General features: G+C 35.9%; 1 protein-coding gene across 1 annotated transcript in view; it reads right to left on the bottom strand.

The window, feature by feature from the left end:
• Positions 1-16,894, bottom strand: part of LOC140153477 (protein O-mannosyl-transferase 2-like) — a 35,330-nt gene that overhangs the window by 13,586 nt on the left and 4,850 nt on the right. The window contains exons 3-16 of the mRNA XM_072176239.1: positions 16,597-16,701; positions 16,195-16,303; positions 14,798-14,972; positions 12,077-12,170; positions 10,719-10,825; positions 9,590-9,672; positions 8,613-8,722; positions 7,438-7,574; positions 6,614-6,692; positions 5,341-5,492; positions 4,239-4,327; positions 2,982-3,058; positions 2,118-2,189; positions 730-895 (exon numbers count right to left, since the gene is read on the bottom strand). Coding sequence (XP_072032340.1) covers positions 730-895; positions 2,118-2,189; positions 2,982-3,058; positions 4,239-4,327; positions 5,341-5,492; positions 6,614-6,692; positions 7,438-7,574; positions 8,613-8,722; positions 9,590-9,672; positions 10,719-10,825; positions 12,077-12,170; positions 14,798-14,972; positions 16,195-16,303; positions 16,597-16,701 — 1,555 coding nt within the window. The remainder of the gene's footprint in view (positions 1-729; positions 896-2,117; positions 2,190-2,981; positions 3,059-4,238; positions 4,328-5,340; positions 5,493-6,613; positions 6,693-7,437; positions 7,575-8,612; positions 8,723-9,589; positions 9,673-10,718; positions 10,826-12,076; positions 12,171-14,797; positions 14,973-16,194; positions 16,304-16,596; positions 16,702-16,894) is intronic.

Genomic DNA, 16,894 nt, shown 5'->3' with positions numbered 1-16,894 from the left:
CTTTACAACATAACTCAGAACCACAGGACCTACAAAACTATATCTGTGATATTAAAATTCTTCTACATACTCGCTATGAATTGAGCAATGCAATTTTTGCTAAAGCTCACTCACTACCATTTGCAAGATGCTGTGAACTATACATCGTATACCCTTAATGTACGATCTTTTTTCAGAATATACCTTTATTTTTTTTCAAAACCAGATTTTGTTTTGGTATATTTGTAATACTTACATATGTTCCAACTTACATCTATGAGCAAACTGTCGAATTTGCCCTATTTGTAGTAAAACAGGATGATTTTCTGTTGGTCCGACATATTGTCACAAAGCCCTCATGGAACCCCCCACACATGTAGAGGGAGCACCTCCACACATGTGGAGGGAGCGTAACCAAACTGGCTGCGTAGGAGACGAACTCTGAGGCCGCACTAGGTGTTCTAATCCAAAAAGTGTGAGATATTTCGAGTGATAGAGGTGAAGTTTATGATGTTGTTTCTTTGCAAATTACCAATGTTTTTCACATCCAAATGTATTGGGAACTTTCATAATGATTGCATATTAACTATTTTATCATTTTGAAAGAAAAAAGAAAAATCTAAAAATTTAAAAAGATCGTACATTAAGGCTTTAAAGCTCAATATTTTTTGTAGTTCAATAATTCTTTGACTGCAAATAAAACAAGTTCAGGGCAAAAAGACAAAACTATTTGGTAATTGACAGACATACCTTTATTGTGTGGCTGGGTGACACACCCTCTCTGCTCCCATAAAGCCCATAAACATAACAGCACACAAAATAGAGCCAATACAGTCAGATTACCCCACCATATTACAGGGTTACCAAGCAGATACACCCTGAAATCAGACTCGTTCACTCCAGAAAAACGCTGGCCCTGCAAATCAAACACCAACAGTACGTAGATATGACTTTTGGTTCATAGTAAGGCCAAAAAAAAATTGTTTGCTTGTCCACCACCGACCAACCCTAATCTGGAAAATCTGGAAAAAAGGTTTTTGTTGTTTTATTGTACAAATGAATACCGACCCTAATTTTAGAAATTCCAGAAAAAGGTTTTTTTTTTTCCTTTCAACATTTTTGACATCCTGAAAAGTTTTTTTACAGTTTCTACACACTTCTAAACTGTTTTAAAAACATGAATGAAGTGGTATACAGTAGAGAAATATCCCAATTAACAACTGTTTGGGCTATTCATTAAGCTAATTAAAGGCATACAGTCATGTTTTGGCAATGACCTTTAAAAGGAAAAAAAAAAATCCAATTGACCGACCCAATTCTGAAAAAGTTGTGGAGGACAAGCAAACTATCTTTTATTTTTGGCCTAATGGTCAACAGATACACTGATTATGGGTGGCTGCAACAGGTGTGTGTCGGGGTGTAGGTGTTCTTCCTATATTCTGGGGTGGGCCAGGAGTTACCTGGTGTCATCACAGGACATTAACCTTTACTTCACTTCCTCGAACATACTCTATATTTGGTAAATTAATCTATATTTCACAAGAAATTAAAAAATACTGTATGTGAATATGCTTTTGGTAGTTTGAACATTTAAATCCATCGCTATAGAGCAAAAAACAAATGACTAGCTACTTAATACATGCAATAAGGGAACAAACCAAAACTTTGATGATGTCCTATTTAAACAAAAGCCCTTTAATGGGGAAGGAACAAAAAGTTTAATTACATTGGATTTGACTTGATGACACTAGAGTCATAGAACATATTCATAGTATATACACCACAAGATCATGTGCAGAATGATTAACTCTTAATACAATGAATTAAACAGCCATTGGGCTATTCCATTTGAAGTCCCATTACCCCTGTGGAAGATTTAACTAAAGGCTTCCACAGAGGGAATATGAGTTTTGAATAGAATAGACAGTTGGGTAAGTTCTATTTGAAATACTCACTCCTGTTGTGGAAGATATAGGTGAAGCCATAATAACGAGGGAGTATGGGTTTCAAAATGATTAACCATGACCAATTACATTTGAAAAACATAGTCCCCCTGTGGAAGATATTTCCAAAATCTTCCACAGGGGTAGTGTGAAGTTTAAATGGAATAGCCCATTGTGGATGGTATGAATACTTACCCTGTAGTTGATGGGCCACTGCCATGGTCTAGAAGTCACTTCACCCTCTTTGGGTTTCAAACCACTGTTGCCCTATAAAATGTTATGTGATGCAATGTTACTATTAATGATCTACATACTGGCCATAGGCTTCAACATAAAAAGTCCCAAGTTTTGATATTATTTTCTCAAAATATCAAGAGCTTTCTCAAGAACCATTGAACCAATACTAGGTTTATTTGTACTCATTTTAATGCATTTTTCATGCTAATTCCAAATATGGTCATGAAAATGTACAATTCTGAAATTTTTGAATATATGAATCTTGTCGTCTGCAGTTGAAGGTTAAGGAGCATTTGAGTCATAATTAAGCGACAACCTGTAAAGTGTGCTGAGGCTTGTGGATCAACGTCTAGGCATTGTGCATGTGCGTAGCGCACTATAAATCACTGCACTTTTTAAAAATTTATTTAGTTATTAGGATTATGCTTCATTATATTTAGAATGTTGCAGTTCTCAAAGTTAAACTGTTATTAATCAGGGTCAATCATATCATTATTTCAAGCCAATGCTTACAAGTGCTTTCACAAAAAGGTTTGATCCCACTGGGCTGTTTCTCTGCAAAGGCATTAACCCCCTGAGCACTACCTGCCAATCTAACATTGCCGCTGATTGGTCAATTACATGATATTTTCACTTTAATCACCAATCAGAATGGAGCTTTGCAAATAATTCACCCCAATTTTATTTTGTGGTGAAATTATTCTAACAATGTTGCTCCTGATTGGGCCAATTGATAATGAAACTTCTTTATGACCAATCGGCAGGTAGTTCTCATGGGGTTAAAGAAACAACAAGTGAGAGAATATAGAGTGTGTGACTCACCTGTAACATGACTGCATGAGATTCCAGGAGTGTTTCAACAAACGATGGTTTGAACAGCTCAAAACTACTGTTTGGTACTATAGAATAGTTAAGATGAAAAGATGCGATAGCAATTAAGTCATCCGTTTAATGTGAATTAAAGCCATATTGTAAGCCATTTGTAAAGCCATATTCGATCAAATAGATTTGTATTTCTTTTCTAAAAATTTAAATAATGAAGAAGGAGGCGGCCTATATGCTTCACCCTAGCAGGGCGTAAGACAATGCGAAACACAAATATATATACGTGAGGATCGGAAATAAACGATGCATCTACAATATATTAGTCAGAACTATTACTGTCAGATATGTCACACGATCTGGTCCATGGATGCCAAAGGCGGTAAATTTGAAATTGAGATAAAGGCAAAAAAATAGAATAAAAAAACCAATAGAATACATAAGAAAATAAACATCACAGATCTTTAGAACCAAGTATGCTAGACCTTTGGTGTTTTCAGTATATGACAGCCTAATGTTTGTATAAGGTAATAATTATATTAACTCAATTTTCAAAAATGCCTCCTTTGGCCTCCATGGAACAGATCTTATCACATATATTAAATTATGTCCCCTTTTAAAAGTAAATTTTGCTTTACTGACGCAAGCAAAGAAAATCACAATTTAATTCCAGCATCGATGTTGCCAATGCATGTCACTCTGTTGATCGTGACTGAGGTAGATCCTATTGATGTGTTATGACCATCCCGTATGTATAGTGTTATCAACATCATGTACCCGTTTGACTAATGAATTAAATTGTTTTATTAAAAATCTCAGATTTTGTCCCAAATACTGCTTTAAGGCATGGTTTTTGCAGGGTATGTTAGGACAATAATGTACATTACAATCATGTAAAAATCAGAATTTTGACAAAAGTTGAGGACGTCTTCCTCAGCAATTACAATATGGCTTTAACTGTTAAATTTAAAGTTATTATGAATGATAAAAAAGAATTTACTTGACATTTGCATGACAGATAATCAGAATTATTGCTAGTCTGAGTATAGACATTTTACACTTCTGAACTTAAAATTCACACTGACAATATGTTCACAAAATCATGTTTAATGACACCCTTGAATGGACACACAATGCCACACCCCAGCTACATGCACACCCCACCCCTGAACACACACAATCCCACACCCCTTCATGCACACCCCACCCCGGAACACACACAACCTCACACTTACACCCCACAATAATAACACTTACATCTTGTGTTGATGTGATCTTCTACATTCCATAATGTATTTTTGTCTCTTTTGTATGGATTACATGTGACTTCCAGCTGCTCCCAGCCCCTGAAAAATCCAATTAACACTATGTTAACAAGTTTCTTTTATTTTAATCATATAAAGAGGCAGAATTTCACAGGTGGAGTATCCATTCCCACCATTGACACCCCAAATAAAGCCAAACTGGGTTAAAAAATGATGTGAAAAGAAGCCCCCACTAGTAATACACAAGTAGCCACAACCAGTACAAGAAACACTGTGTAAAAAGTAAACAATTTCATAAACATAATGTCTCAAAGCATTTCCATTAATAACATTTAAACAATAAATAAAGTGTTCTTGTATTCAATAATAAACTAATCTAATGTCACATGTTCTTGAGTTGCATTCTATCAAAAACACACACTGACATTTGTTAATTACTTTGTGCATTGCAGCTTCCTAAAATAAATGATCTCAACTACAAATGACCCGACCAAAGTGATATACATGTTCCTGTACAGCCGTCATCATTCTAGTCCAAGTTGTTGCTTGGATAAAATGAGCAGGTATTAAGGTGGTACTACACCCCCTGATAAATTTTGTGACTAATTTTGCATTTTTCTCAAAAAATAACTACACACTGGTAACAAAAGTTATGTATATTAATATAGGGGCAAGGAATCAAATTACTTCACTGATTGAAGTGATTCAAGACAAGTGGTTCTTTATACATGTATAATTTGTATGTAAAAGAAATGAGGTACATTCTAGCGGTATCTCTTTTCTTATCATAAAATAACTTACCGCATGTCTTGAGTCACTGAAATTCCAGTGTAGTAACTGGATTCCTTGACCCTATAATATACATAACTTTTGTTACCAGTGTGTTATTATTTTTTGGGGAAAATGCAAAAATAGTCACACATTTATCAAGGGGTGTAGTGCCACCTTAAAGCAGGTTGTCATCAATAAAGAGATGCATATAACATAGCTATATTATAGTTACGATGATGATAACGACAATGACAAAAACAACATCAAAAATAACAACAGCAACAAAAACATCAACAACATGATTTTACAATATTTCAACTCACCATTTAGGAAGAGTTTTTGAGTGTGAGTGTAATGCACAACCAGTCAAATAATGGATCAGTTTCAGTTTTGTCTTCACAGTTTTTACCACACTTCCTGTCTTTCCTCCAATAATTTCTACCTGCCATATATCATTCACATCACCTGTACCATTCTGGTGTGTATTACAAAAAGATCTGTTCGTTACTTCACTTTGTTTGTAAGGGGCTGTCATTTTCTTTAGAAGAGGGGCAGGTCATGAAAATACTGGGAGGGTCATAAAAATTTTATATCAAATATGATAACATACACCCCACATATGTGTAGGGGGCCAACAACCATTTGGATAATAAAATACGCCCCACATATGTGTGGGGGCCCAAGAACCATTTGGATGATAACATATGCCCCACATATGTGCGAGCGCCAAAAAGTGGAATCAATGTGAAAGGTTTTGGATTTCCAAACAAAATTGTCAAATTTTAGACCAAATTATGCAAAATTCAACTGGATTTGATATATTCCAACAATTTTCAGTTGGAATTCCGCATAATGCAGCAAATATTTCCAACTGGATTGACATTAGGTACAACTGGATTTTAAGAGGGCACTGAAATCTTTCACCCCGTCTTTCACTGGGGATGTGTGGATTTAGAATGGAATAGCCCAATATTAACATATTCTATGCCTGGTCCAAAAACAAATCTTGTATTTGGATGAATCTAAGGGTGTTCTGGATCAGCAAATAACCTATTGTCCCTTTAAGGGTTCATACCACAAAATCCACCAGTGAAGCTGCTGTTTCCGGGAAAAGTTTATCACGCCTATTAATAGTGCCAATTAACTTTGCATAAAAATTGCACAAAATAGGTACAATATTAGCAATTTTGGTGTTGAAAATCAAGTTTTACTAGAAGCTGTGAATGTGATCTCTACAATTTTGGAAAGAAAACGCAAAAATTTGAGTGATGTTTACGGTTATGAGCGCATGAACACACAAGCTCGAAACACAGTTAGAAGTCAGATGTAAACACTGGAAAATCTGACCTTTTTATATAGTGCTAATTTTCTCAAAAAGTAGATGGAAAATGTAGAGTCATTTTCAGATATGTTATGCAGAATTCTGTTCTGATTAAGATGATATCAAATATATATTTCAAAGTTCAAGGTAACTCGACTTATGGCCTAAAATGCAACCCCTATTTTGCATGCAAAGTCTATGGAAAGCAATTTTGTGGTCTGTACCCTTAAATCATCCTACTTCCATTACAAGTAGAATACAATATAATACATTACCTCTCCATAGCAAGTGACCTGCTGATGGCGGATACTCATAGGAGCTGGCTCCATATGGCTGTGAAGATTTCTCTGGGTCCTAAATTCAAAGTGATTAAATTGCATTGGTGAAAGTAATTTCTTACTGCTTAACACATATTTTACAAGCCAATATTTGCTGGCTTGGCAACATGCCTAGTATCACACAAAATTGAGGATTTATCAACACATAGTACTCCTGGAACACTAGTTTAAGGGTTAGTGTTCCAGGATTTAGGGTTAGGCCTTGTGCTCCAGGACCGATTTGTGCTGATGATTTCTCACAGTATCAGGTTGCAAGTTCTGATACATAACCACCACATAATGCAAATACAATGACACTACTCTGGTCCCTGAACATCATTGTTGATATCAAGTACATTTGGTTGTCCTTGTATATACTCATACAAATAAAATTGCGGAATTAAAATGCTGCACAAAATTTCAATATTGCAGTTGATATTGTCCAGATTTTTATTTTGGCCTTACCCTAAACAGCCTTGTTTAATAATAAGTAAAATATGTATGGATCAGCAACTTTGTTGACTTCCAGCACTGCCAGGAATGGAACTCCAGATACAGTGGTGAGAGGCGAGTCTATCAATGACAATACCAACCCTGGAATCAATCTTGGAAATTGCTCAATTCACATTTCTTGGTTTTTTTTAATAATTTATTTTTATGATTTATAAAAGACATTATACATGTAGATGCTAGTCAACAAATAAAACCATTTTATCCTTCCAAACACAAACAAAACTGTTCTTGTTTAGCATAGAAAACACATTTAAATATGCATTACTTACGCTACATGTTCCAGACGTATAAGATCACCATGGTGCACAAATTGAACAGGGTGCTTAAAATCTTCATCATCTGGATTATGATCGAATCGTTTCACCAGCCATTTGTTGTTATCATCCTTATGCGTGTATGCTGTGATCTATAAAGAATGAAATAATGATTCTGTGAAACTATAACATTATTAAGCATCACCCTAACAAACCCACACAACCTCCCTTGTGGAGTCAGGCAACACATAGGCCACCCCAGACCACACATAAAGTATTAATGTTAGAGAGAGATATAGGGCCAATTTGTTTTTTTAAATCAACACCATACATGTAGAAGGGAGCACCAGTGTGGGGTCACTGGTCATGGGACTGGTCCCAGCATATGTTTGCCTGTGACTATATCTCTAAATGCCTGTAATAAGGGATGTGCATTTGATGTTTTTGAAAAAGAGAAATGATCAAATATAGCACTGTATTCCACATAATTACCTCCTCTGCCATAACACCACCACTTATGGAATTTTCAAAGTGAAAACTGTTAAAGCACTCCCTATTCAATGTACCCGTACAACTACATTTCATCAAACTAAATAAAATAACCATTAAGCTCAGGATTATCATGATTTTGACTTCAAATACACTGAATTTTGAATGTTTATGTGTGTAAATTCCTAATTTTACATTAATTTAATAAACCCCTTCTGCCCACCCACCCCCAGTTAAAGACTTAAGTGCCTGGGTTGAATATGGTATTACTTCAAAGCACTGTTACTCTTAGACGTCCTACATGTACCACTCCTTCACAGCACCTCCGTCAGGCTTTGCGATCACACTCCTCCACACTCCTTAAATGATCACAAGGAGTGCGATTTATCACACTCCTTAATCTTTAAGCTTACACTCACACTTATATGACAATCACACTCCTCAATTTTTTAACATTCAAAGCCTGCTCCATTATTATGGGTCTGAAATATATCATACAAATTAATCTTGCTATTCAGCAGCATTTTGGTGTCAGTGTATATTTGTGTTTCTGGAACCATTGGTGCTTGGAAATAAGTGCTGCTCAAGCTAGAAATAAGTGGAAATAATTTATATGCTGTCAAAGAGCTCAAATCTCCCCTTCATACATACTGCTTTATTCTTTTCTTTTTAAAGAATTTGCTGAGTTTTCATTACATTACCTGTTGTTGTTGTGCCCCAAGACCTTCTGGATAGAGATGCCAATGAGAATGTAGTAAGCCTCCCCCAGCTCTTGTGTTCTTCAGGGTTATTACTGATCCATAGGCAACATCTGAAATCAACCACATGTGACATGATCAAGGGGAATGAGTCACATGTCAGCAATTTTCAATTAGAAGTTTTTTACATCATTTTCTGGCAGTTTATGAATGCTACATTTTGATGCAAACCCATCTAAATCGGACATCTGGTTACCGAGTTATGAGCAATTTATCAATGACTGAAAACAATATAAAGCAAAAGAATTTGAACACTGTTTTTGCCAATATCTCAAAAACAATATTAGCGACATCCGACTCATTCCTCTTGATCATGTCACAAATGTGTTCACACATTCATCACACATCTAATGTCATTTGGCTTCCTTCAGAGAGTGGCATCAGTGTGTGCTCAAAAGCGCCTACATGCACATTGACTCATAGAACTGGGATGGCATGTTTACACATACAATCAAATGTGGTACATCTGATCATCATCAACATCTGATCAAGTGAACTCCAACAGAGTACTGATGTTACTCTCTAAAATAAGCCTAATGGACTATACAACGGGCGTAATATAGCATGTTTGGATGCTTTTAAATTTAAAAACACACCTCTTTCGACAGCCATGGTTTTACTGTCTATGATTTATTAAACATTTTTACACAAAAGAAAGATGGCCGATTTTATGATTTTTTTTAAATCCAAAAGGACAAAACAAAACAAACAACAACAACACAAAACAACAAAAACAACGACAAGTTTCCCATGTTATTTCATCAGCTGCAGAGTGAGGAAAAAATATTTTAAAATAACTAAAGAAGAGAGGAGGTGCAAATTAAAAACAGGTTGGCAGGCAAAGTGACCTCAATCCTCTTTAAGGTCCAATGTAAATTTCTTAAAATATTTGCCCAATGTCATGTGACAATATATTTTACCTTCAGGCATAGATGCTTTATAAAGACTATTCCCAATGAGTTGTGATTGAAAAGAAGAGCTATAGAAACCATCTCCAGATCCACTGAAATAAAATAAATATTTACCATTTTATCAACAAAATTGTACTACAATTATTCTCATTTATGGGACATGGACATTAAGGGGTCATATTGAAATACCCTACCACGTTTTCACACAGAAAGAAGGCAGGATTCCCCTCGCTAAGCGCGCGCCTCAGGAAAGCTCGGTCATAAACGGATGGATTATATGCATCAGTGATACACCCTGCCCAGGATTTTAACAAAAGAAGGCTAGCACAGGAAAGCTGCAGGATGGCGCACACCTTCCTGTGTAAGGGAATTTCAATATGAGCCTTAAGAAAATCTATAGCTGTCCATCAGGTTATCAGCTAAGTGTAGGTCTGTTGCTGCCATAAGAAGTTCCAGTATTAAATAAAATAATAAAATAATACTAACAATTATTATCATATAAAGTCAAAAAGAACACTAGCCACATGCATATTTCTGTGTTTGATCAAAATGTCCTTTTTAATTTCCTGCAAACTTTTCCTAGTATGCATTAAATTAAATATCAAATTTGAATATTTTTGCAATTTGAGGGAAAATGGGCCAAAAACATGCAATTTTTCATGTTTTCTTACAATTGTAGTCACAAAATGCTAAGGCATGGCAGAGGTCTAAGCATTTAAAATCTTGAGTATAGGCTAAGAGTTAGCTCCAAATTTTAATATTTTGTGTTATTTTGATAATTGGTTATGAAAAAGATTAGGAAACTTGTTTTCCAAAAATTAGAATGCATAACTTGAAATTAGTCTCTGTTCAATTTTCGGTTCAATTGTCACAGCATACGAAAAACGTCCTAAAAATGCTTGTTTTTGGACCTAAGTTATATCCGAAATTCAAAACTGACCAGAAATTAAAATTTCACTTTCGTTGCCAGTTAGAACTAAATAAAAGATTAGGATTTAGCTATGTTTTATTTGGCACAACAGGATGATATTCTTTTAATCCAAAAAATTATAGTGCTGTATTTTACTCCCGGGAAGCAAGCTAAATTTCCCACAATTTATAGCATGTTTTTATATACTCTTGTCTTTGATAGGCTTACCTATGGTTCAGTACTTTGAAGTGAATAGCAAAGAATCCTATATAGACCACAGCTGGTAGTAATATAAGACATGTAACACGGGCCATAAGATGCTTGGCTAGAATAATCTGTAAGAACACGGTATATGACATACACAAACTCAAAAATTGTTCAAGGGTGACAGAAACATTATTATTTATAATAATTTTCATTTTGTTCATTGTTGTGTACAGCAGGCAGCAGTTAAACCACAGATAGAGAATTTCTGGATACACAGGTCGGGTGTACAGTAATGATGTAACTTACACTTTGCGTGACTGAGCATAGCGCTTAAATAATCTTGCAGAGATCTCCATGTTTTTAAAAACACCAGTTGACCTTTCACCATGTCATGATAGTCAAACATGATTGGCTAAAACGACATCGGGTCACATACCAACCAGTTTATAAAAAGAAAGCCAAGATGGACACTTAGAGAGCATTGTACATGTGTGTATTGTTGCGGAATAACAAGCGTAGGTGAATAATCTTGGTTGAACACAAATTAAATCATTTTCCTATAGTAGCAGAAATTTCATATTTCTAGTCCAATAAAGTAGTACAAACTGTGGATGTTTCAGTCTTCTTTTTCAAGACTTCTTTTTCAAGACTTCTTTTTCAAGACTTCTTTTTCAATTTTTCAAGACTTCTTTTTCAATGCTATTGTTGTTGTGACAATCTTTTGTTTACCACAGATGATGCTGGTTGCTCAAAAATGCTGTTGCCAGTTTGTTTTCCAAAAGATCATCAAACAAATGACTACATGTAAGATAGTATTGCCCCTTGTTCATGATGTTGTCTTGCTTCCTGATCGGTATGGAAAATGAACTGGCAACAGCATAATTGCTGAGCAACCAGCATCATCTGCGGTAAACAGAAGATAGTCACAACATAGTGTTGAAAAAGAAGTCTGGAAACGTCCACAGTGAGTACTACTTCATTGGAATAGAAATATGAAATTTCTGCTATATGACATAAGTCTGAATGAAAATGTTCAGTAATTTGAATTCTTGAAAGATAAATTAGAAATTGCCAACTTGTTATGAATAAAGATAAGCATATTCTTTCTAAAGGTTCCTAAGTACAATACTGAAAGTCCACTCACAACATCACATTGTGCAACTCTGAAATATGTATTATGCAATAAAATTAACTTATTACAAAATAAAGAATTTAACGAACATTTAGAGAACTTGTTAATGAGTACTTGCATTAAAATAAACACTTTGATAACAAATAATTTGGCTAAATTTATTGAAAGATATTATTTGAATTGGTAAAGGTGTGTAAATCATAAAAATAACTGAAAACATTTTGTCTACAGATTCTGCATCAGTTACCTTACTAAGAGTTAAGTCACCAAGTAGTCTCCACAAATCCCAGGCTGTCAACAAACCCACTAGTAAAATAATGAATAGCCCCACAAATTTTACACTGAAATGAAATAGAAAATAAGTAACTTTGTTAGTGTAATATTAACATGCACATATTATAGAAAATCTGGCAAAGGATTCAAATCAGGGATGTACAATGTACAGTGGGCGGTAGTGGGCGGCATTTTGGAGCCCACCACTCAACTGCAATATGTAGCACTGGAGCCCACCACTCAAAGGCCAAAATTGCACAGTTTTATTGAATTAGTCAAGAATTTGATCTATTCAAAAAAATAGAGCCAAATATGGAAGATTTTCATCAAATGCCACCCAGTCAGCACTAAACATATCCTAGCTACAACCCTGATTCAAATAAGTGTAAGTCTTGCTTCCCCTGTGAAGCCTCCAAACTATGGTGAAATGAGTTCTTCCTTCCGTACGGTATATCATTTTGACACACATTGTTTCCTAAATAGGATTAGTATATAGTTCCAATAATATTTCACTGACTAAGAATGACTAACTGACAAATACACAATAGAAATATTTGTTTTTACTATCCAATATTATGACATGATAGTAAAAACCACAATTCCTTTTGTTTATTCTCTAAATACAAAACCTAACCAATTGATATAGAATTGATATAGATCTCATACCTGTGTATGCAAGAAATATGTCAGTAGCTATCAGCCATAATTACTAGGACTACTAAAATAAGTAGCCTGACAGACTACAACTAAAATATCATGACAAAACCTCAGGGTTGCAAATCGTGATTTCTTTCTCAGGAGCAAGGTTTTTAGGCTCAAGATTTCCTCAATCATACCAGACATAAAATAGGTTTGTTCTGCACTTAAAAAGACTATACATGTAAAGTCTTTGAGGTTTAAAAAAAATTTGGTATGTTATACTAATATGGCCCATGATTGGTGTGAATTTTGCTCTTTCAGTTTTTGTCAGAGGGAGCACTTTTCTCTCTCATATTTTGTCAATCTGCCCCTCCCCCCTTCTGATAACCTTCCTTATCAAGAAATTCCCTCTAATTTTGTGTTTGGTCTTTCTTCTTCTGAGTGTTCTTTATCATTTGAAATATCATTTGAAAGGTACAAAGATTGAAATATTTGCTTAGCTACTACTTGCAGCATGCCCTTCGTTTTAACTTCCTCAATCTCTATTTGTTTCCCTTTTATTTCCTCAAATCGTGCTGGTCAGTTAGGAGCCACTTGTTGACCCTTGTATCTCCATTTTTGTTACTATGGTTGGTTACTGCCTTTTTTATATTTATCTCTTAATGTTGATGGGTCCATTTTCACTATCCTTTTACAACTTGTTCAGTGCTTTATGTTCTCTTTTTAAATTCCCTCCCAATTTTCCAGGTTGTCATCTCCTCACTGGCACTTCTGATTTTTTAGTATTGATATGTTTGATAATGATTGACAAGTATGTGTCTTTCTCTCTTCCATTCAGTAGCTTCACTGCTTCACCTATTAACTTACTATCTTTTGCTGAGACCTGTTTCCCACTTCTACCTCCTCTTCTTCTTTTCTCTTTTCCTCTTTCTCTTTCTTCTCCCTTCCTCTTTTCCTCACTTTCTTTTTTTTTTCTCAAGGCATTTCCTCAATTTTGACTGTCATTTAGGAGCTCCCACACAATTTGCATCCCACCTAACTATAATTTGGTTCACCTCAAGTTTGGTAGTGACGTCAATGCTTTTTCGCGGTTGCGCCGCCAGCGTGCCGACAAACCGCCCTGTACGCGTGCATGGATACTAAGCGCGTTTAACTTTACGCGAGCGATTCGATACGCAAAAAGACGCACCTACGTCACTACCGAACTTGAGGTGAACCAAATTATAATAGATCTCCTGAAACACTAAACAAGCTGAAATGGACAGTCTGACAAAAACAAATATAATTCCAAACAAGATAATACACAGCCAGAGAGCAAACACTGACCTGATGGCACATGCTAGGGGGATACCATTTATAGCTGTCATCCAGACCTAACATGTCAGTCAAAATGAATAGTCTGACAAAGACTGAAACTTGACAAGTCACATGCTTGGATACCAGTTACTTTAGTTGTCATTCAAAACCACCATGGTAAATGAAATGGTTGGTCTGACAAAGACTGAAACTTAACAAGGTAACACCAAGCCCCCCCCACTTTGGAGGTGACACATATGTAGGGCTGTTAAGACCCCCTATTTCAGCGTTGCTGTCACCCAAAGACCCCATATTTTTTATGAACACATGTTCTGTCACCCTAAGACCCCCTATTTTTCCACTTGATCTGTCACCCAAAGACCCTTATTTTTCAATTTGAACAGCAACTTTCATTTATCACTGATTTTGTTACTTATTTTGAAAACAAATTTGAAGCCATTTAGAACTAGAAATTTGATGTTCGAGGTTTCTGTGGCGCTGTTTCGGCTCTCACCCAAAGGTTCCATTTAAAATAAAAGTCATGTTCTCACCCAATGACCTCATATTTTTTACATTTTGCTCTCACCGAATGCCAAAAATCATGCTATCACCCAATGACACCATATTTTTTACATTTTGCTCTCACCGAATGCCCCTTACTGTGAAAGTGCCAGCCCTACACCTATTATCCATTTCATATGGGGCCCCCCCCCCCCCGTGGGCCCGCGGGTAACACCAAGCCTGCTGGCATGGGACTCACCTGAAGGCACATGCTAGAAAGATACCAGTAGCTGTCATCCAGAACCACCATGCTTGCTGAAATGGTTGGTCTGACAAAGACTGAAACTTAATCTGGCAGTAAAATGCTCCGATGATAAAGCACAGAAGTATTGGGTCAAGTAGAATATACTGGGATAAGGTTAGACAACCTGTATCTGTGAAATAAAAAAAACACATACATGTGTAAGAACACGTTTACGTTTGCGTCAATACTAAGGATCCTTTCTGGACATCATGCCAAGGGTGCAGAAATGTTGATCATGTGCAGATTAGACATACAGGTGCAGCAGACAAAAATTGAAGAACTGAGGGTGCTGGAGACAAAGACAACATCTGGAGAACTCAAATGGTGCGATGAACTGGGTGAAGTGCGAGTATAAAACCAAGCAGCTGATTACAGGCTGGATGAAACTTCTCCCCTGAAGACTTCCAGGGTTGGTGCAGTTAATAACACAACTGGGAGGGAGTTCCATAGGTAGACTGTCCTTGGGAAAATGAGTTCCCATAGAGCTGAGTGCGGCTGGTGATTGTCTTTAGTTTGCTTGGATGATAGTTCCTGGTGTTGCTGGTGATCATTGGTGCAAGGTAGTCAGATGCATTGATGGCAACCATGTTGTGTTGTCCAGCATATTAATTTTTCTTTGAGGTAGATCAAATGGAAACACTGAAATGGTGAAAGTTTCTATTGAATCACTTCACCCTATGAGAACTACCTGCCTATTGGTCAAAAAGGAGTTTTCATTATCAATTGGACCAATTAGCAGCATTGTTAGAATAATTTCACCACACAAAAAAATTGGGGTGAATTATTTGCAAAACTCCATTCTGATTGGTGATTAAAGTGAAGATATCATGTAAGTGACCAATCAGAGGCAATGTTAGATCGGCAGGTAGTGCTCAGGGGGATAACAAGATAGAGGTTGGTTCACAGATACCAGGTCAGAGGCAACTTGTTTTTCAATCAAGTGGCATTTTCTTGACATCTGCTGCTCAACTTCAATCATACTGGTTAATATACATGTACATTGTAGTTGCCTAAATTTCATGTAATGGCAATTTGTGGTGCTTAATTTACATGTGAAAGCAGGTTTTAAGTAATAAATTCTGTTTAAAAACTTGTATTTTTGGTCAATTAGAATTCAAAAATATATACTGAGAAAAAAGTGGATTTTTAGAAATTAGGGTTGGTATTCTTTTGTACAGTAAAAACTTTTTTCCAATTTGTCAAAATTAGGGTTTGTTGATTGAGGCCACACATACACCTTTTTGGCCTAACAAATATGCATATTAGACCCCGAGCTAAAGCAATCTGGACGGACATAGTGGTGGAGGGATAAAGTAAATAATTACGGTTTTCTGTCTCTGATAACCACTTACCAAATACAATTAGCATTGCAGCTAAAAAAGCAGCTGGTACTGAATGTACCAATTCCATGACTGACAGGTATGCAAAAGGCACAATGGAAGAACCAACCAGGCAGCAAAACTGAAAGGAAACACAAGATAAAGAGGAATTTAACTAACAATAATCAATAACATGTGCATTAACAAGTGTAATGGTTGAAATGAAATCAAGAGATGGAAGATGGATTTTAACCCCCTGAGCACTACCTGCCGATCTAACATTGCCTCTGATTGGTCAATTGCATGATATCTTTACTTTATTCACCAATCAGAATGGAGCTTTGCAAATAATTCACCCCAATTGTTTAGTGTGGTGAAATTATTCTTACAATGTTGCTGATTGGTTCAATTGATAATAAAATCTTCTTTTCTTACCACTCTCATGCCCATATACTGTGTGTCACCATATTTGTCACCAGGTTTATCAAATGCAAATGAACCATCATAGCCACTCAGTTTACCAGACAAACCTATCAACATCTAGAGAGGAAGCAGAGAAAATAACACAATTAACTATAATAGAATGAAAATCATTTTACATTGATACAGCAGAACAGTATTCAAAATGAGGTAATAACACAGAAAGATGGTATTTAAGTCCTTTATGTCACATAGTTAAGGCTCTCTTAATGCTTCAGTTCATGAAATCAAGCTCTCAAACCATTAAAATATG

The sequence above is a fragment of the Amphiura filiformis genome, chromosome 5 (assembly GCF_039555335.1).
Source record: "Amphiura filiformis chromosome 5, Afil_fr2py, whole genome shotgun sequence".
Taxonomy (NCBI): domain Eukaryota; kingdom Metazoa; phylum Echinodermata; class Ophiuroidea; order Amphilepidida; family Amphiuridae; genus Amphiura; species Amphiura filiformis.
The sequence above is the reverse complement of the archived record's forward strand: the minus strand, read 5'-3'. Positions and strand labels throughout refer to the sequence as shown.